The 19,837-nt window shown below is 47.9% G+C and overlaps 1 protein-coding gene across 1 annotated transcript; it reads left to right on the top strand.

Annotated features, from left to right (window-relative positions):
- The first annotated feature begins 14,576 nt into the window (after positions 1–14,576).
- On the top strand, positions 14,577–19,126 carry HSBP1 (heat shock factor binding protein 1). The gene is made up of 4 exons (XM_047078835.1): positions 14,577–14,683; positions 15,110–15,176; positions 15,715–15,835; positions 17,536–19,126. The coding sequence occupies exons 1-3, from the start codon at positions 14,639–14,641 to the stop codon at positions 15,831–15,833; spliced, it is 231 nt and encodes a 76-aa protein (XP_046934791.1). The 5' UTR covers positions 14,577–14,638; the 3' UTR covers positions 15,834–15,835; positions 17,536–19,126.
- The last annotated feature ends 711 nt before the right edge of the window (positions 19,127–19,837 follow it).

Below are 19,837 nucleotides of genomic sequence, written 5' to 3' on the forward strand. Positions count from 1 at the left end.
CGTGAGTGGAGACTTGTTTAATTTAGTAAGGTTTAAAAAAAAAAAAAACATTTAATGTTTGTTTATTTTTGAGACACAGAGAGACAGAGAGCAAGCAGGGAAGGGGCAGAAAGAGAGGGAGACAGAATCCGAAGCAGGCTCCAGGCTCTGAGCTGTCAGCACAGACCCCGATATGGGGCTTGAACTCACGAACCGTGAGATCATGACCTGAGCTGAAGTCAGACGCTTCACTGACTGAGTCACCCAGGTGTTCCTAGTGAGTTTTATTCAGTCAAATTTTGTTTGTCCTCAATGACCAAAATTATTTTAAGTCATGGTACCACACTGGAAAATATTTTTAAATAAAATTCAGGATGCCATTTAATCTGTTCCTTTCGAGTCTTTCTTCAAACGTGGGTGAATCGGCAAATACCGTTTGCTCCAGCCTGAGTAACTGGAGTTTAAGATAATGGTGGCAAGGACAGTGAAAAAGCCAGCCAAAAAGGGAAATTAAATGAGTTGGGGAGATGCCTAACTGCAAAGAAACTCACCCGTCAAACAATGTAAATATCCCTGGGTGTAGGAAGCAACATCCAAAAACTGCACCCGAATTAGTGTTATTAAAACAGCCTTAACTTTCTCGGTATCATCTTGCTTATATTTGAGTCACATTACAAAGACTTTTATCTGGTTGTAGAGAAGCTGTTTTAAATTTTCCAAGCAGATAAATGATAGGATTCACCTCTGAAAGCAACGGGGTACAGATTTAGGTGTGTTTTATACCCCAATCAGCTCCTCGGCACGTTTTGAGTGAAAGGGCCCAAGCTTTACGGAATTAATCTACTATATTCTAGCCATCGGTTCATTCCAGCAGGAACTACACTTCTATCGTAGGTTGACCTTTACAGATTTTTATTTCTTTGATTATATCACGAGTTTTAGTGGTACCATTCCCCTGTACAAACCCAAGATATTATACTAATAATAAAGCAAAAACAGCAGAGAACCAAGCTCGTGCTATTATCAGGCAGAGGGGAGACCCAGGCTGGTGTACATCTTAGAGAATAACCACAGTTCTGGTGACAACAGTACTCTCGGATGAGACAGTCCAGGCCGTGAAGCTGGAGGAAGGGGTCATGAGCCAAATACAGGGGGGCTTCTGGAAGCCGGAAAGGGCAAGGAAGCAGCTTCTCTGCTGGAGCCCCCAAAAGGAACACAGCTTTGCCAACACCTTGACTCTAGCCCTCTAAGACGCATTTTGGACTTCTGACTTCCAGAACTGTAAGAGACTAAGTTTTGGTATTTCGAGCCACTAAGCTCTAAGCACTAAGTGGTCTTTTGTCACCACAGCCACAGGAGTCATACGCCGTGTCTGCAGAACCACTAACAGCTCTCTCACTCTTCTCTGTGACCAAAAATTAATTTCTGGGATGATAATCATCAATCTCTAAGTTACCACGTCAACTTGTCCATAAGACATCCAGGTTCTGGGCTAAGGCGCAAGGGACAGGGCTCAACGTCGCAGAGATCGTCACCGCTGGTCAGTCTGAGATGAAGGGCTTGGCATTGGCGTTTTCAGACAGATCCTGCTTTTTAAGACATAAACCACCAGAGCTATCCCTTCTCTTCCCCAAGGCAGTGCCGTGTTTATGAATGTGTTTATCACCTCTTATCAGCCATTTATCTCACATTTAGCTAAAACGTTTTCAATCAAGTTGCGATATTCCTTGACTTCGCTCTGAATCTCTTCCATTCAGGTCTGTGAGAACTCCTGACATCCGAAGCTTGACTACCACGTTTCCATAGCAACGGGAAAAAGAAAAAGAAAAAGAGAAAAAACAACCATCCAAATCTGAAGATTGCAGTTTACAGCTCTCGAACTTCACAACTAGGCCTCAATTGTTCCAGATTTTTGTTTTCTTTGCGATACCACTGGGTCTGTTCTTCACCATTCTGGCAGAATCTTCCTTTCTCCTTTAATTAGCGGAATCTTCTGAATTTCCCTGAACGTTGAAAGATCATGGCGTATAACTTGACCTTCTGGGAGCAGGGAGCAGGAACAATGACTACTTTTTCTGATGTGTTGCCATGTTGCTAGTCAGCTTTCCACACATACAGCTTCGTCTGTGGGTTAGTATTTGTACATGTGTGAGTATCTGTATGTGTATATACACAGTATTTATAGAGAGAAACTATACAGAAGGAGCCTAGTTTTGATATTGAGAGGTTACACACAAAAAAAGGATGGAAGTGATGCAGCTGCCCCCCCGCCCAGGGCCTCAGCATCAAGCTGGGCATTAGTACAGACCCCAGAGCCGACGCTCCTGCGCGGTCCCGTTCGGTCCGAACACTGCCACGACCAGCCAGGCAGGTCTGCAGAGAGGGAGAGCACAGACAGAAGTCCTTCCTCTCCAGTAAAGGATTGCAACCAATTTTTCACTGCCATCCTATGCCGTGATCCTCAGAAAAAGCGGAGAGGAACAGAGCAGCAAACTTTACCATCAAACGCCAAGAAAAGGGCTCAAGTATTATTTCGTGGGCATCTGTCTGCATTCGTACGTGTCCTGAATCCAGTCCCACGGATTCTTACGAGGACACGGATCATGGCGGAGAATCTCTCTCTCCCCGATGTACGTACAATTGCACGTCTCATGGTGGGGGTCCTACGTGCACGGGAGGCAGTCAGCAGGAACCGCGTGTATACACATATATGCCCACATGTATAGACATACCTTTATGCACATACACACTGTTTGTTTCATATATACAGGCGTAAAATAGACTAAACACAGGTAGTTTTAAAAGTACCCTTTTGTGTGAACCGACTACCGTTGTTTGCAAACCTGAAAATAAAAGATGTTCATTATGTATGAGAAGTAATTGATTTTTATTCTGTGAGCATGTAAAACTAAGAGAAAAGCTAGAACCCGTACTAAGATGATCTTCTCGTTGATAAACTGTAGAGAACCATCCAAGCTCACGCCAAATTTTTCTATCAGACAAAACTAGTGACAGCCCGTGGCTTCTTATTAGAGCTCGCCACAAACTAGGGTAAGGTAAGTGTCTTAGCATATTTTAATACAGTTGCTTACTAAAGGTTTTAACCACACGCACACACGTGCACACACATGCACACCCACGCTTTCTTACGCAATCTACGTTTGCACCTGTGTTTTTCAGTTCGCCTTCGATAGGAAGTAGGAGTCCTTTGTTGTCTTTATTGTAGTGAAATTATGCAGATAGAGTTCCATATATTGTATTTGTTTCAATAGTAAGTCTTTTTGGAGCATATAGAATGCAGAGATTTTTTTTTTCCATTAAAATAAATGGGTATTGGTGGTTAAAACGGCTGGACAGTAGCTCTTCTCTGATTTCTATGTTGTGTCTGATGTTGCCGATACGAGGTCTTGCCTTAGTGCGGGTTCACATTTTTTGACTGGTCATTTGGGGTTCCCCGTACACCTCCTGTTAGTGGAGAGTGCGTCTGTAAAGCCAGAAGCACGCACTCACAGCCTGGGCAACGCACTCATCCTGTCCGTCCTACGAACGATTTGAGCATCTTGCAGTCGGCTGTGAAGACGACCACATACTCAGAAGCGAGATCATCCTCACCTTGATGACTGCATGACACACAGTCACAACCATGCACCTACAGTCCCAGAGCATGGGTGTATTTCTCTCGAACGAGCCCGGTGGTCAGTCAGAAGGTGCTACATCCCAAATATGGCAGATAGGTTGTCCACCAGGCGCATGGAGTGGGCCCAGGGGCAGGGGACCCAAGCCTGCACGCTCACACTTCACGAGATTTCCTCTTCGGGCTTTATAGCACGCAGGCTCGTGTCTCCCTGGCGAACCTCCCTTCCGGCTTCCTGCAAGGCGGGGCGAGAATGCTCACGCCGGAAACGAGCTGAGGAGCATCTTCAGACGGCCAGGTGGGCGGCAGCCTGGCCCAGAGGCTAGCTAACCAACCATCAGAAAGCTCACCCTCCTTCATGAACCTGGACTATCCCCCGGGAGAAATACGGCTGTCGAGTGGCCCATTCACTGAAACGAACAAGTCTCCTCTCTCAAGCCTCTCCCGCACTTTGCAAATCAAACCCTTGGCTTGACTTGGCTTAGGACACCGGAAAAGAGCAATCAAGTGCATACTTCCTTAGCAAGTAGAATATGCCTTAATTTTCCCCTACTTAAGTACACCCCCTGTCCCCAGAGTTCTCATCAGGACAGACGGATTTCTAGAGGGTAGTTCTTTCTAATCCTTAAAAAAAAAAAAAAAGAAAGACCAACTCTTTGAAACCAAAGTGGTAGCATTGCCTGAACTGCAGAATGTTTTCTAACTTGCTAGAACACATTTACATTGTTCATTGAAATCAAAGCATTATCTCATTATTACCAATGCATTTTATTTTAGTCTGAGTTATTAAAAACCAAAAAAAGTAAGAGCCAGAAATTGCTTTTCTCGATCGCTGAGCACAAAACCGAGGATTTTATTTCCGCTGAGTAGACAGTCACACTTTCTCCACTGTTTTATTAATACATCAACCACCTTGATTAAAAATCTTTCCTCCCCGCTTTACACACGATAACTTATTTCTGATAATTTGTTTCAACAAAAACGCGCGACCATTTTCTAATTTCGAAAAAAGTTACCTTCAACACTGCCTCTTCCTCCAAATGCACATCGTTTCACGTGGATGTACCTGCCGTGACTCTTGGCTTGCCCAAGGTAAGTGGCCTCCAGAATGAGAACCCAGCCCATTTTGCTCCGGGGCACCTGTGGTTCCCACTGGCCACAGTGCCCCTCCCAACCGTGCAGTAAAACCACACAAAGTGTCTCCCTCAGACCAGAAAACCCTAGTCTGAAGCCTCAGTTAGCAGGGCTATCCATCCAGACCGAGCAAATAGACCTGCTGCTAGTTCTTAGTTCTAAGAGCTTTCGGTCAAGAACTGTGAACACCATTCTCAATTCATACTAAAGCTTAGAAATGTCTACTGCGCGAGATAGACTCTTCTTCAGTATTCCCTCCTTTCCCTCCCGTGGCTTGTGTGAAGGTACATGAGGGACTCCCACAAGGTTAATTAGATATCTCAGGTAGCCCAAAGTACACTTGTGTCCTCCCAAGTACCCAGTCATGCCCACACCAACGGAAGGGAGGGAGAGCCAAGGGAGAAAGAGGGTAGGGCGTTCAGGAATTTGCCCTGAGCTCAGCTACAGACAAACTAAAGTATCTCCAAGCACTTCTATTTTTTTCTAATTTTTTTTAATGTTTTAATTTTGTTTTAATGTGGTTTAATGAACATTAACCTCTTCATGTCAAGTTTTCTGAAGCACTAACCGACAGGTGAATCACACCAAGATAAAGGTGAGCACTGAGAAAGAATGACCTAGCTGTTGTGTTTAACCACTGAGTAATAATTAAATCATCGCCATTTCCACCACCGTCACCATCATCATCAATGATCTGGCTGCACCTTTCACAAAGATGATGCATCCGTCTTCTTAACTGCCTGTTGAGAGTTGGAACTTCTCATAAAATGGTGGTTAGATGCTTTCATAATAGTTCATCCACAGCAACAAACACTTCTTTTGTACGTAAAATGTGCTGCCCTTCTTAGATCTCCTATTGCTGATGGATTAGCCCACTGCTGGAAAAAAAAATGCTGTAGCGTTGACTGTGTTTATATCGAAGCATATACAAAATATGTAGACACAGAAGAAAAGGGTGGGATCGAGCCCGTGAACAAGGACTTCAGATAAGAACTTTAATTGCATAACTGAAGAATAAGCCTATGAGCAGAAACAACTTAGATATTCATCAAACTCAGTAAGCAGAAAAGTCTCTTCCTATCGCTCGTGCTACATCGCTATCATCATATATTAATCATTGGAGGGCTGCTGAGCTTGATAAGCCTTTGAACCATTTTGTTGGGCTTGCGCCAGCTGGTTGGTAGGAATTTGGTGAAAAGAAGCAGGTGTAGTAAGACCACAATAAATTTCACCATGAAGCTATGAAGCCTTTGAGAAAGTGGCTTTTAGAAGCACTATAAGTATAAGCTGAAAATTTCCATTTTCTGCTGCTTTTTTCAAAGCTTTTCCTTTAGAAAGCAAAGTCATTCTTTATCTATAATATACATAGATTTAGATTATTGAAGAGTTGGAAACGAAGGCCATATGAAAAATAGTCTGTGATGTCATACCCACATCAACACCGTTCTGGTGGTAAATATTATGTATCCTCGCAAGATAAAAATTTTCAAAAATTTCAAACAGATTTTTATCATAAACACTCAAAAGGGATAAAAGTGTATCACTTTAAAATGTTTAATTCTATGGTAGTGCCGTTCCTTTGGGCTCGAGCTGCTGAATTGCTCAGGGTCTCAGAGAGGTAAATCAGCGTTTTATTTACCATGTAGTTGCATAGAAACTTGTAACTTATTTGTGAACTATTTAAATAAAGGTTATCTGGGATTTTTAAGTGTGTCCTCGGTCTTAGACTGTCTTTAGTACAGTTTCAACACAGTGACAGAGCAAAAGGGATATTTGTTTAAATGGTGCTCTGGATGGCCTATAATGTTGAAAGGCCAAGGCTAAAACCAAGTGCTGCCTTCGTGAAGTTAATTCTTCCCCCTTCCTCGTTCATAACAGTCAGATCCCTCTGATTTGAGAAAAACAGATAGATGATACATGATAGATAGATGATAGATAATAGATGATAGATAATAGATACATGATAGATGATTGATAAGATAGATGATAGATGATAGATGATAAGATAGATGATAGAAAGAATAATAGATTGGGTGGATATAGATATGGGGATAAGTATATACATAGATAAATGGATACAGATGATGGGCAGAGACAGATATAGATAGACAAAGATAAGGGAGAGATTGAGAGAGAAATGGATAGAAACAAACCAGATTGATTGATTGATTGATTGATAGATGATAGAAAGCAAGCAGGATTCCTTTAGGGAGGTCCTTAACAAAAGAGAAGAAAGGTGGTAATATTTAATAAGTGCCTCCTACGTGGGGTGCCTGGGTGGCTCAATCGGTTAAGTGTCCGACTTCAGCTCAGGTCATGATCTCACGGTTCATGGGTTGAAGCCCAGCGTCGGGCTCTGTGCTGACAGCTCAGAGCCTGGAGCCTGCTTCCGATTCTGTGTCTCCCTCTCTCTGCCCCTCCCCCACTCGCACTCTGTGTCTCTCTCTCTCTCTCTCTCTCTCTCTCTCTCAAAAATAATAAATGAACATTTTAAAAAAATGTAAATAAGTGCCTCCTACAGACCAGATAATTTACATATGTAGGTAGGTAGGTATTTACATTTGTAAGTATGTAGGTAGGTATACACCTATTATACATATGTAATTTATATGGAACATCATTATACGTTACGTATATCATATAATTCATGGAATGTTGGAATAGACCTTGTCTCCACTGTACAATGATAAGAGGGGGCTCACGAGTTAAAACGATCTCATGCTGGGTCTTGCCTAGTGAGCTGCGTGCGTGACTCCAGCACGGGCGCTTTTCCACTCTACCCTGAGACAGCACCACCCACCTGTCACCCGGAAGAAACCACCGAGGCCGTACCCTCACACACAGTCCGTGAAATTGATGGTGACGAGACAATCTGGCAGCACAGGGTGAGTGAAGCTGAAGAAAACCGAACCCGCAAGTCAGAGTCTTCCTGAAACGTCTCCTTCCTCCCCGGGGCATCTGTCTCCGGGAAATTGCTAGTTTGGGTAAATAAATAGGAAAGCGATTCCTTGGCAGCCAATCATGGAGACGCTAATTCGGAAAATTGCCACAAATGAGCATGAGAAACGTACACTGACACTTCAAACCCAAAGCAAAACACTTCAAGACGGATCGCGACGCCCCTGATCATACGTACCATTGTTCTCCATAAAAGCGATTTTCTGTTCTTTTGGAAACAGCGTGGCAAGAGACCTTCCCCTGCTTTTGTGCACAAGACAAAGGGTCCAGGGATGCTCCCCAGGGCACACTCCAGAGATCCCAGCAAAACTTGCTTTTCACACGGGAATCCAAGCCGGGCGCACTGGTACCTGGACGAAGGCATTTCTAAATTAAACTTGGCAGAACTAGACGCCCCTCTCCAAAATAGGGCCCCACCTTTGCTCCTCAGCCAGCAAGATCCTGAAAACCCTGCCCTGCCCCCTCCCTGGGCCAGCCGGGCCGCGTCTTCCCTCCGGAGGGTTACTGGTACCTCGAATGCTTGTCCTGTACAAAAGGGTATTTGGAACCTGCAGAAATTCCCCACTGTCCTTCTGGAGATATGTCCCCAAGGAAAACGGGTTCGACGTTCCAATGTTACAATTGTCACATTGGTAGGGTGGTTCAGCAAATATGTCCTCCTGCTTCCCCTTCCCAAAGGATGGAAAGATGTGCAATTTCACAGCAAGCACCACCCCTTTCCCCTTTGCTCCCCTGTCTTCTCTGAGGCCAGCAGCTGCTGAACTTTAATCCTGTAAGAACATCTTCACGATTGAACGATGTCTCTCTACGACCTCTGCAAATCCCGCCATCCCAATGCACCCGTCCTACCAAGGGCAACTACAGTTTTAAACTGTATAATTTTAAATTGATAATTTTTGCTTAAATTCATGTATTCCCAAGAAAATTGTATATTCTTACCATGAATGAAAAGCCAGTATCCCTTGGGATGCACTAAAGTAACAATGAAAGTCAACAGCAAAATGGCAGAACGAGAGATACCTGTCCTTGTATGTCTCCCCATCCACCGTGCCCAACCCCGCCATAGAAACACCAATTTTAACCTCCATTCACAGATGAGAACATGTTTTGGGGAGCCCAGAATATGCCTGAAATGTTCCAGCATTTCAGTGGTGCAAAAACAACAACAACAGAGGAGAGATGCATTGAAGAGATAAGAGTGTCACTTTACCCCTCCCCCAAGGCAGCCCAGCTCAGGGCTGAGACCTCCAAATCCACATTTCTTCTCTGCCCCCAAAATGTTGCTTCCCAGCTTTGCGGGACACTGCCACTCATGTCTCGTCCTGCCAAGAACACCGAGGGGATCAGCACAGCCGAAGGGTCTGGGGACAGCTAGCAGCAGAGAAAAGGGGGTGGGTGGGGTGGGAAGTTTACAGCACCGACAGATCTTAACAACTGGCCACCAGTCCAACTGCCTGGCCCACAGTCTCCATCAACAGTGCTGCTCACAGACAGAGGGAGGGCTCTCCAAAAATTAAAAATGGAAGTCATATGTTATCCAGCAACCCCACTTCTGGGTACTTACCCAAAGAAACTGAAACCAGGATCTTGGAGAGATCACTGGGCTCCCATGTTCATTGCCACAGTGTTGACAAATAGCCAAGGTCAGGGGCGCCTGGGTGGCTCAGTCTGTTGAGCATCCGACTTCGTTTCAGGTCATCATCTCATGGGTTCATGGGGTCAAGCCCCGCGTCAGGCTCTGTGCTGACAGCTTGGAGCCTGGAGGCTGCTTCGGATTCTGTGTCTCCTTCTCTCTCTGCCCCTCCCATGCTCCTGCTCTGTGTCTCTCTGTCTCTCAATAGTAAATAAACGGTTTTAAAAAAAAAATGTATAAAAAACGTGCCAAGGGGTGCCTGGGTGGCTCAGTCAGTTAAGCGTCTGACTTCAGCTCAGGTCAGGATCTCATGGTTCATGAGTTCAAGCCCCACATCAGGCTCTGTACTGACATGACAGCTCAGAGCCTGGAGCCTGCTTCGGATTCTGTGTCTCCCTCTCTCTCTGCCCTTCCTCTGATTGTGCTCTCTCTCTCTCTCTCTCTCTCTCAAAAATAAATAAACATTAAAAATTTTGTTTAAAAACGTGCCAACCTAAGTGTTTAGTGTTCTTACCACACAAATAAAAATCATGAATAATAATAATAGAGGAGGCAAGAGGAAACTTTGGGAGGTGATGGGTATCTTTATGATCTCGACGGTGATGGTTTCGTGGGCGTATTGTTATCCCCAAATTCATCGAGTTGAATGCATTAAAAAGTACAGCTTTTTACATGGCACTCATACCTCAATAAAGTGGTTTTAAAAAATAATAAAATAGGGTGCCTGAGTGGTTCAGTCGGGTGAGGGTCAGACTCTTGATTTCGGCTGAGGTCATGATCTCATGGTTCGTGGAATCCAGCTCCAAACCTGCTTGGGATTCTCTGTCTCCCTCTCTCTCTGCCTCTCTCTCTCTCTCTCTCTCTCTCTCTCTCTTTTATAATAATAAAATAAATGCAATGAAAACCAAGAAGATAATTACCTGTTAGCTAGACATGATGTGCACTGAAGGTCTGGGCAGGACACTCCCCTGTGTGAAAAGGAGAGATGACCTAGCTTTAGCCGGGACTCAGACTCAGTTACACCCCACAGGGATCCTGCACCTTTCGCCAGCAAAGTGAAATGAGGAAGGACTGAAAAACTGCCTCCCAGGTGAGTCTCACTCGTGCAGACCACGCCCTCGAACCATCCAGAATCACCTCCATACATTTTGATAGAAAGGAAACAAGCAAAATTGTGTGAATAGAAGGGAGCGTCTCAGATCCAGTAACTGAAGGCGACGTGTCCTCCTCTTTCTAGAACCCTGGCTCTTGAGTGGTAGCACAGAACGGCACAGGGGCACCTTGTCGGAGTGGTTTTGTTTTCCTTCCCCGCCCCCCCCCACCCCCCACTTTTATATGCTGGGAGGAAGGCGTCCACGGGCAGGGGCGGGGCAAGTGGAGGAGGCGAGTTCCCGGAGCGGGTTGAGGGGTCCAGGGCCCAGCGCCCCACGGGAGGCCGACACCTGTTCTGAAGGCAGACAGGGCTGGAATGATTCCCCGGGCGGGTACTTATGTGACGGTAGGACACAGGTGATGATAGTCTCTATTGTCCCTGGAAAACAGAATGCAAGGTTATCCACTGAGGTTGAAGGAAGGAAACCCTGGGCTGGGAGAGACCGGGGAGCTTTGGAGCGTCCACGCAAGGCTGGGGGCTGGCGCGCCCAGGCCCCCCGTGGACGCGGCGGCACAGCCGGCCCTGGGGCAGGGGGTGCTCCCGCGCGGCCGCATGGGACAACCGGACAGCCGGACAGCCGGGGAGAAAAGCAGAGCAGGCGAACAGCAGCTCAGACCAGCGTTGGGCCTATGGCGCCGAAGCAGGTGCAGACAGGGAGAAGGTGAGTGGCAGGTTCTCCAGGGGCCTGCGGGGACCGCTCCGTCTCTGCTTACAGGGCACACGCAGCGTCTCACTGCCCGGTGACCACCCTCGTGCAGGGACACCTTCCCCGATGCAAGGCCCGGGGAAGGAGGGGCGCAGGGCCAAACCGTCCTGAGAAGGGGGAAAGGGAATGACTTCAGTTACGCAATTCATCTACACAGATCTTTTTTTTTTTTTTTAATCAAGGTTTAAACGAGGATTGTTCAAAGCTGCATTTTTAAAGGTTAACTACTTGTGCCTTACGCATAATTCAATAGTTTTGCTAATGGAACAGTATTCAGTTATGTTCAGTATGTCAACCTCACAGAGTAAGTGTATCAGCCACGACTATAAATCAGGGAAATTTTTGTGTAAAGCAGCTTCTTAAAAGACCTTGGTCTCTGGGTCACCTGGGGGGCTCAGTCGGTTGAGTGTCTGACTTTGGCTCAGGTCGTGATCTCACAGTTCATGGGTTCAAGTCCCGCATCAGGCTCTGTGCTGACCTATCAGAGCCTGGAGCCTGCTTCGGATTCTGTGTCTCCCTCTCTTTCTGCCCCTTCCCAGCTTGTGTGTGCTCTCTCTCTCTCTCTCTCTCTAAGAAATAAACATTTTTTAAAAATTTATTTAAAAAATTAAAGTGGTCTTTTATAAAAGACCTTGGTCTCCACACAAAAAAAGTATGCTGTCTTTCTGCTTAAGTGCAAAAAAAAAAAAAAAAAAAAAAAGGCTCCCTTAGACGGTGTCAAGTTTGTTTGCTGTTTATGTAAAAGAACTTTGCAATCAGAATGAAAAGGACTCAAGTCTCCTGCAGGAACACACACACACACACACACACACACGCACACCAAAACTGTAGGTCCTCATGCTAATTCCCATTCTGTGTTGCTCACAGCCATAAGCCAAATCTGGCTACAAATCCAGAGTGTGGGTATCCAGGCTTCTGTGCAGAGTGGGGGAGCCCCAATAATTGGGGCAAGAAGCAAGAAGGCCTGAAATCCTACCCAGCCTTGGCTGCTCTCCAGCTAAATTATCCCAGAGCTTTATGTAGACACTTTATAAAATACGGTGTGGGTTGCAGATTTCACGTGGTGTAACTTTACCAGCTGCTTTGGGTTGAATTGGGTCCCCTGCCCCTTCCAGAAAAAAAGACATGTTGAAATCCTAACCCCTAATACCTCAGAATGTAACTTATTTGGAAACAGGGTCTCTGCAGGGGTAATTAGGCATAATGAGGTCATACTGGAACAGGCTGGGTCCCCAATCCAGCATGACTGGTGACCTTCTAAGGAGAGGACACACCCAGGGAGGAGCCCATGTGAAGAGACGGAGGCAGAGATGGGCAGGTGCATCTATGAGCTAAGGGCCACCAAGCATTGCCAGCAACCACCAGAAGCTGGGAGAGAGGCACCAACACCTTGCCACCCTGCTTTCAGACTCCTGGTCTCCAGAGCTGTGGGAATATAAATGTCTGTTGTTTTAAGCCACCCAGTGGGTGGTACTTTGTTCCAGCAGGCCCAGGAAACCTATCCAATGTCAATGGATAGGCCAATGTCAATATATCCAGAGGAATAGTCTCAAGGAATGCCCCAACTGAAAATAAATTCATACTTGAAGACAGAGTCAACAGAATTCTAGGCAACGTCCATAGATCCTTCTAAAGCGACTAGTTCTCAACTGAGGGCAAGTCCCCCCAACCCCTGGAGACAGTGGGCAGTATCTAGAGTATCTAGAAGTGGAAGCATCTAGCAGGCAGACGTCAGAGAAGCTGTTCGGCATCCTACAATGTACAGGGCACGCCGCACCCCCACCCACCCACCCACAGCAACGGAGAATTATGACCCAAAATGCCAAAGGTGCCGCTGTTGTGCAACATTGCTTCTAAACTCGGGCAACTCAGAGAATTCTAGAATGATAGAAAAAGGAGAAGGTAGAGTCAGAAAGCCCTGGGCTCACGTCTTGTCTCTTACTTCCTAATGTGACCACCCGGCTTAAGAGCCTTAGCCTCTCCAGTCCGTTTTCTCAAAATTGGAAAATGGTTGTAATCATATCACAGGGTTCTTCTGAGGATTAGAACACAAAGAGGTGTTTATTTTAAGTAATCAGGTAAAGTACCAACCACATAGCAGTTAACAACAACCAAATACAGAGGTTTGCCCCTTTGTCATGGGAAAGAAAGTCTGGGGTGGGGTGGAAAGGGAGGTGGTGGGCAGAGGCGAGGAGACACGAGTGGGTGAAGTCAGGGGGCAGAGCTGGTGAAGAGAGCTGAGTCTTACCCTCCCCATGGCCAGCCCCCCACCCCAGGTTTTTTACAGATGCTGGGGGGGGGGGGCCTACAGCCTTCTCTGCAGCTAAAATCAAGCTGCAGCTGACCCCCACAGTCCTTAAATTAGCTACCCAGTGTGAACAGTTGCTGGAACATGACAGGCCTTCAGTCCCGGGACTCACCTACCCACTTGTTAATGAGGCCCAATCCCAAGACCACCTGTGAGGCTGGAACTCAAGGTCCCAACTCAGCAGCAGCCCCCTCCTTAAACACCCAAATCCAGCCTCTGAACCCCGCCGCTGCCCCCACCTCGACCACTCAACAGCATGGGCCATGATGTTGAATGAAAGGAGCCGGGCGCTAGGGAGAGCTTCCGTCTGGTTCCACTCACACGACGTGGAAACACAGGAGACACGATTGTGCCCCTCGTGGGTGGGTGGGCTGAGGGGTGACAGCAAAGGGGCTGAGGTGAGGGGCTTCCTAGAGGCCGGTCATGTTTCCTGCCCTGGAGCTGGTGAACAGGTTAACTCGGTGAAAAGTCACTTGGGATTTCTGCACCATCCAGAACGTACGTTATGCTGCAAAGTGAAAAACAACCTGCCCAAATGTGCCAAATGTGCAGCACCTCCACTGGACCCTCCTGGGGAGAAGGAGGAACGCTGGGGTCTAGGGTGTGACCAGGCCTGCAGCTGGGCATTGTGTGCATGGTGGGCGTGCCTCTCACACCCGGGGCCTCAGTTTTCGGGCTCCAGTGACCCGACCCCCTTCTCCCTACTCGGTGGTTGCAGGGTTTTTTTGGAGGGCAGGCGGTGGCACAGTCCTGGGCTTGGGACCTCGCAGGGGCCCAGTAAGTGCGTCCCAACAGGCCAAACAAAACAGCATGGCCTTTAACGGCAGCCTGGGAAAAGGCCAAGATCACCATGCCCTCCCGCGGTCTCCAGGACAGGGCCTGTCCCCTTTTCTCCACCCGGGCTCAGTGCGGGGCGGGGCCTCCAGGGGCGGGGCCTCGCTTGGAACGGAAACGCGAGAACGCAGACCCTCCCTTCCGGCCCGTGCCGCGAACTACGATTCCCACAACGCCTCGCGGTCCCGCGGCCTGCCTCCGTCTCGCGAGAGGAGGCCGCAGGGGGCGGGGTGTGTGCGCGGACAAACGGAAGTGCAGGTGACGGTTGAGACTTCGCCGCCAAGCTGGGAACCGGGGAGATGGCCGAGACTGACCCCAAGACCATGCAGGACCTCACCTCGGTGGTAAGGGACGCCTGCCGAGCCCGAGGCCGCGGGAGCCCCGGACCGAAGCGCCCTCTCCGTGGCCGCGCGGGGCCGGGTTTCCAGAGGCTTCGCCGGCCGAGGCCCCCAGGCCCGGCCTCCCCTCCCTTAGTCGCGCTCGCCTGTCCCTGAGCCGTCCCCCCCGCCCCGGACGACCCCCAGTCCCCGCACCCCCCGCTCTCCCCCTCACGCCCCGAGGCCTCCACGCCGCCCAAACGAGAGGAAGGCCCGGCGAACTGTGACTCGCAGAGGCCGCGACTGGAAAGGGCCCACTGGACGGGCGGGGAAACCGAAACCCGGAGAGGGAGAGGCCCCGGCTGGACGGGCACCGGGCCCACCCCCTCCCGTGCTGACCCCGCGCAGGCGTCTCGGGGCAAGTGCGAGGTGCCGTGTGTCACTGTTTCGTAGGTGGAGACGCTCCTACAACAGATGCAAGATAAATTTCAGACCATGTCCGACCAGATCATAGGCAGAAATATCCTTTGTACGCGTGGTCAGCCTCGCCTGCGTCCGGGCGGCGGTGTTGGCAAACGTGAGGTTTTGCGGGACAGCCTCAGGCGGTCGTTCACCACCTTTTTTCCTTTTCTTTTTTTTTTTTTTTTTTTTTTTTTTTGGTACTGATTTTGGATGTAGTCTTAGGTACTGTGCCAAGGGCTGGGGATACAGCTGAGCTGGACCCCTGGCCGCGGGGGACTTACAGTCTCCCAGCAGTGTAGACTGCTGAAGTGACAATGTTCCCTTTAGTTAGCCCATGCAGACCGCGGAAGCTTCGGAAGGTTGCAAGAACTTGCCCAGGTCCCAGAGCTAGTAAAGGGCAGGGCTGGGATGTGACCGTGGCCCCCAGACCCCTGCACTCTTGGCCAACAGAAGTCGGTACTCAAAGGAAGTTGGAAAGGCAGTTCTGCTGAGACAGCTGTGGGGGGGGGGGGGGGGGGGCGAAGTCTCCAGGGGCCCTGGAGGGGAAGGGTGAGGAGTGAGGGGTGTTGGTTGTGTGTGGCCTTTAACTTCACCACTTGATGACATGAGCAGTCGCATTGACGACCTGGAGAAAAACATTGCAGACCTCATGACACAGGCTGGCGTGGAAGAACTGGAAGGCGAAAGCAAGATCCCAGCCACGCCAAAGAGTTGAAGGTGAGGGAAGGGACAGCCTCGGGATGGCGCGTGTGCGTCGCGGTGACTTCCGTGCGGTCAGACTTTCTGCCCGTCACTTCCCAGCCGTGATCCTCGCAAGCGTCTCTTGTACCGGCCCCTCCGCGGGCTCCGAGCTTGCAGATCTTTCATGCCGAATTCGTTAGCAGGAGTTTATTTTCCCAGTGTTTATTAATGAGACCTGCATCCATATTAGTTAAGGTAGTTGGTTAACATTAATTAGGTAGTCACTGAGTTTATATCATGGCAGCCAGAACCCAAGAAATGCATTTCGTTGGCCTGAGAATTCTTACCACTGGCAGATTTTTCTTCTTCTTCTTTTTTTTTATTTCTTTTTTTTGATAACCCAGAGCCCACATTGCCACCTTCATAAATGCTTTGAATTCCTGCACTAGATAAATGCTAGGACGGCAGCTGATTGTGACTTCAATGAACTAGATGAGGCCACATTAAGCCTTCACCCTAGAGTTGATTTAAATTCCCACCACGTAGTTCCAGATACCTGAGAAAAGACGAATAATTTGATTTAAATTCCCACTACACAGTTCCAGATATCCGACAAAAGACTGATAATTGAAAGTAGCCATGTAGCGGGGCGCCTGGGTGGCGCAGTCGGTTAAGCGTCCAACTTCAGCCAGGTCACGATCTCGAGGTCCGTGAGTTCGAGCCCCGCATCGGGCTCTGGGCTGATGGCTCAGAGCCTGGAGCCTGTTTCCGATTCTGTGTCTCCCTCTCTCTCTCCCCCTCCCCCGTTCATGCTCTGTCTCTCTCTGTCCCAAAATAAATTAAAAAACGTTGAAAAAAAAAATTTAAATAAAAAAAAAGAAAGTAGCCATGTAGCAAGGCCGCAAGATGCACTTGGCCTCCAGTTTCCCCGTAGTGACTTTCTCGTTTTAAGGCTTTCCGTGAGGATGACAGCTACCTCATCGCAACCCAAAAGTAGTTTTGAAACTCCCTTTTCTCTCATCCCATTTTCAGCCCATTTAATTCAGTGAATTTTCATTTTCATCCTGTTTAACTCAGTGAGTTAAAAACTCACTATAAAAATAAAGTTTCCGGAGAATCTTCGGTAACTATGGTGCCAAGCAGAATACACAGCCAAAGGCACCAAATTCCTTTTGTCTTGTTAAGTGTGCTGGGCATGTCCTGGCTGGACCAAATCCTAAGTAGCTGTAAAATACAGGTTGCTTTGAAGTCCAAGAAAATAGAGACTTGGGAGGTAAAAGACCTGGAAATTTGCTGTTACTCTGACCGATTGGGTTGATCCGCTGTGTGAGTGAGACACACAGTTCTGTGTGTGTTGTCCTCTCTTTATTCCTGTGTAGGGGTGTCCTGGGAAATGCCCTGCCAGTCGTAGAAGCTTCTGGGCCTCCTACGGCGGGGCAGTCCAAAGTCCCGCCACAGTGAGTGAGAACATCCTCCCGAGAACTGCAGTGACGGGAGGTGAAGTGAACTTGGAGACTTTAGTGATGGGGATAACAGCAAGAGAAGCTGGGATGCATTCAGAAGTTTTTAAGTAACAATTTCCAATCGATCTGTTGTATCTTTGTTGGGGCATCTGCAGAGAAACTTAAGTTTAGCTCCCTAGAGGGTTCTCAAAGGGTTTATAGTTGCTAATTGTATGTATCATTCTTGTCCTTCTCTGAACATAACATGTCCATGGTTTTTTTCTCTTCCAACAGGTTGCTAATTCACCCTGAGACCCGGAACACCGTTTTTACAAGCGAAGAGAAGACCGAATGGCTTTCTGAAGCAACTACTATGCGTAGACAGGTTTTCTGTTAGAAAGTGTGCGTTCTTACCACATACTACATAGTTAGTTCATAGAGTGATTCTCCCCCCAGTTTCTTGAACATGGTAACGTCACATCTTGGACCTTGGTCAGTCGTGCTGTTAAATATTAAACACTAAAACTTTGGCGGCTCCTGCATAAAATTGTCAAGTTTTTTAGTGTATATTTGTGAACTCATCGTTTTCTATCATTCCTTTTGTAGTAGTTGCTGTTTGATGAAAGTTGCTGTGTAAATTTTTATTAGACATACGGTAGGTCCTTCAGTTCCAATCAGATTTTGTGAAGGAAGACGTTTGGCAAGTTGACGACTCTCTGATTCTCAGCACAGAGTGACTGTTGAGCCGACACCAAATAGCACGTCGGTGATACTTTTCAAGTGGTTCAGAACGTTTAAAAATTGTTCGTTCAGAAATCTCTGGCGCTGCCCTGTTGCCAAAATTCAAAGTTGAACCGCAATTTGATGTCTTAAGGCTCTGAGGTCAGACGCCAGAGTAATGAGGAATGGCCACTCCCGCTTCTGTGTGTTAGAATTCTCAGATCTGGAAAATGACAGAACTGCCTCATGTAGGGAGGCGTTCATTAGTTAGAGTTTTGCATGAGATTTGAACAATTGAGTAGGCCCCTGTGCTGTTCGTCTACGATAGTCCTCGTTGAAAATCTGGCAGGATTTCACGACCCAGCTCGCCGTCTTGTCTTGGAGCTACTGACCAGGAGAAGGAACAGAACCGGAGAGCAGATCATGCTAAGTTCGTGCCATAGCCCGGCTAGAAAATGGTAAATGACTTGTCATAGGCTCAAGTTTTTAAGATATACTGTTTCTTTAAACGATTTCTTACCTAAATTCTTACAGAGTAATGGTTTTATTATTGACCTTACGAGACAGGGGTAGTAACTCCTACCAGTCAAAAAGGCAGTGCCCAGAGCGCTAAGCCTAGAGGCCGGCCCTGACCGTGCACGAGATCCCTGTGATTGTCACAGCAAACGTGACTCCGTCTACAAAAAAAAATGGGAAAAGTTGAGGGATGGTCTAGTGCTTCTTAGAAACCCTGAATGAACAGTGTGAGTTTTTTTTAAAGTTTCCTATATCACCAGTCGTGTTTGTATTGCAAATATATAATATTATTGAGAAATAACTTGTCGTATTTATAAATAACGTAGGTAACACAAAGGAGTAAGTTTCCTCTGAGCTGAGTGAATGACCCACTGTTACTGCCCTGCCACAGAAACTCCTCTGATGGGCCGGTAGGCCACGCCGTGCACGGCTGAGCCGCGAGCCCCGGGGCTGCTGGCCTCCAGCTGACAGGAGCCCCGTGTGCACGAAGCTCGCGAGCCTGGTCAGTGGCGAGCGGAAGTGATGCGGCCGATTGCTGTCGGGACTTGGGTGGGAGTTGTCTTCCTTACGTGACAAAGATTTCAGAGGCAGGCTCCCCTGACCAGGAATACCCGCCATGAATAAAGGTGCCTGAAATCCTGCTGTCGGAGCTTCCTTTGTGTCACAAGTGATTTGTGTGGTTTTCTTCGTGCGCAGTGTCAGATGAGGGGCTAAAACCATCACAGGATTGCATACACGTAGCCCAAGGCCAAAGGGGAAAGGGAGGTGTGGGCAGGGCTGTGTCGTGTGAGAGGGCGAGCCACCTTCCCACTGCTGAGGGTGGCTGGTGCCTCCCACGCCCCGGACGCAGACCTTCCCCGAGCACATCCAGGGACGCTTGTCCTGGGCGAGGCCCTGGGAAGGAAGGCTTTAGGTCGCTTGGGCTTAGAAAACTTGCCTCCTACTCCATTCGCTTCATGAAAATTCACGGGGCAAATTAGCATATTAAAGGCTCTGAGGTCCCACAGCAGAGACATGTGATTTAACTTTCTCACCTGCCAGTTTCCAGATTATTTGACCAAGGTTCTTTTTTTTATACTTAGCACCTAATTAACGTTTGATTGAACTAGTGTGTGTAAAATACACATGGGGAGATGGCCGTTAAAGTAATCCAATAAATAGCTTTGGATTCAATTTATAACTGCCCGCATCCCCCAGCGCTCACTTGACCTGTTCTCCAGGCCTCCGGGCAAGACTTGGCTTAGCCTGATATCCAATAGCTTTGTGACCCTAGTGAGGCCTTCACTTCTGTGCAAGGGGATGGTTTTCCTCCGCGGTGAAGCCGGGAATGCGGCTGCCCGTGCAATTACGTCACCCCGCG

The sequence above is a fragment of the Lynx rufus genome, unplaced genomic scaffold (genome assembly GCF_022079265.1).
Source record: "Lynx rufus isolate CCGP_SWC_20201006 ecotype Redwood Valley unplaced genomic scaffold, mLynRuf1.p SCAF_16, whole genome shotgun sequence".
Taxonomy (NCBI): Eukaryota; Metazoa; Chordata; class Mammalia; order Carnivora; family Felidae; genus Lynx; species Lynx rufus.

What these genes read in the sequence shown, in the direction of transcription:
- HSBP1 (XM_047078835.1), top strand. Translation starts at nt 14,639, where the DNA reads ATGGCCGAGACTGACCCCAAGACCATGCAGGACCTCACCTCGGTG. An exon ending in TGCAGGACCTCACCTCGGTG is followed by an intron (nt 14,684 to 15,109) that starts GTAAGGGACGCC and finishes ACTGTTTCGTAG; the next exon opens with GTGGAGACGCTCCTACAACA. An exon ending in CGACCAGATCATAGGCAGAA is followed by an intron (nt 15,177 to 15,714) that starts ATATCCTTTGTA and finishes TAACTTCACCAC; the next exon opens with TTGATGACATGAGCAGTCGC.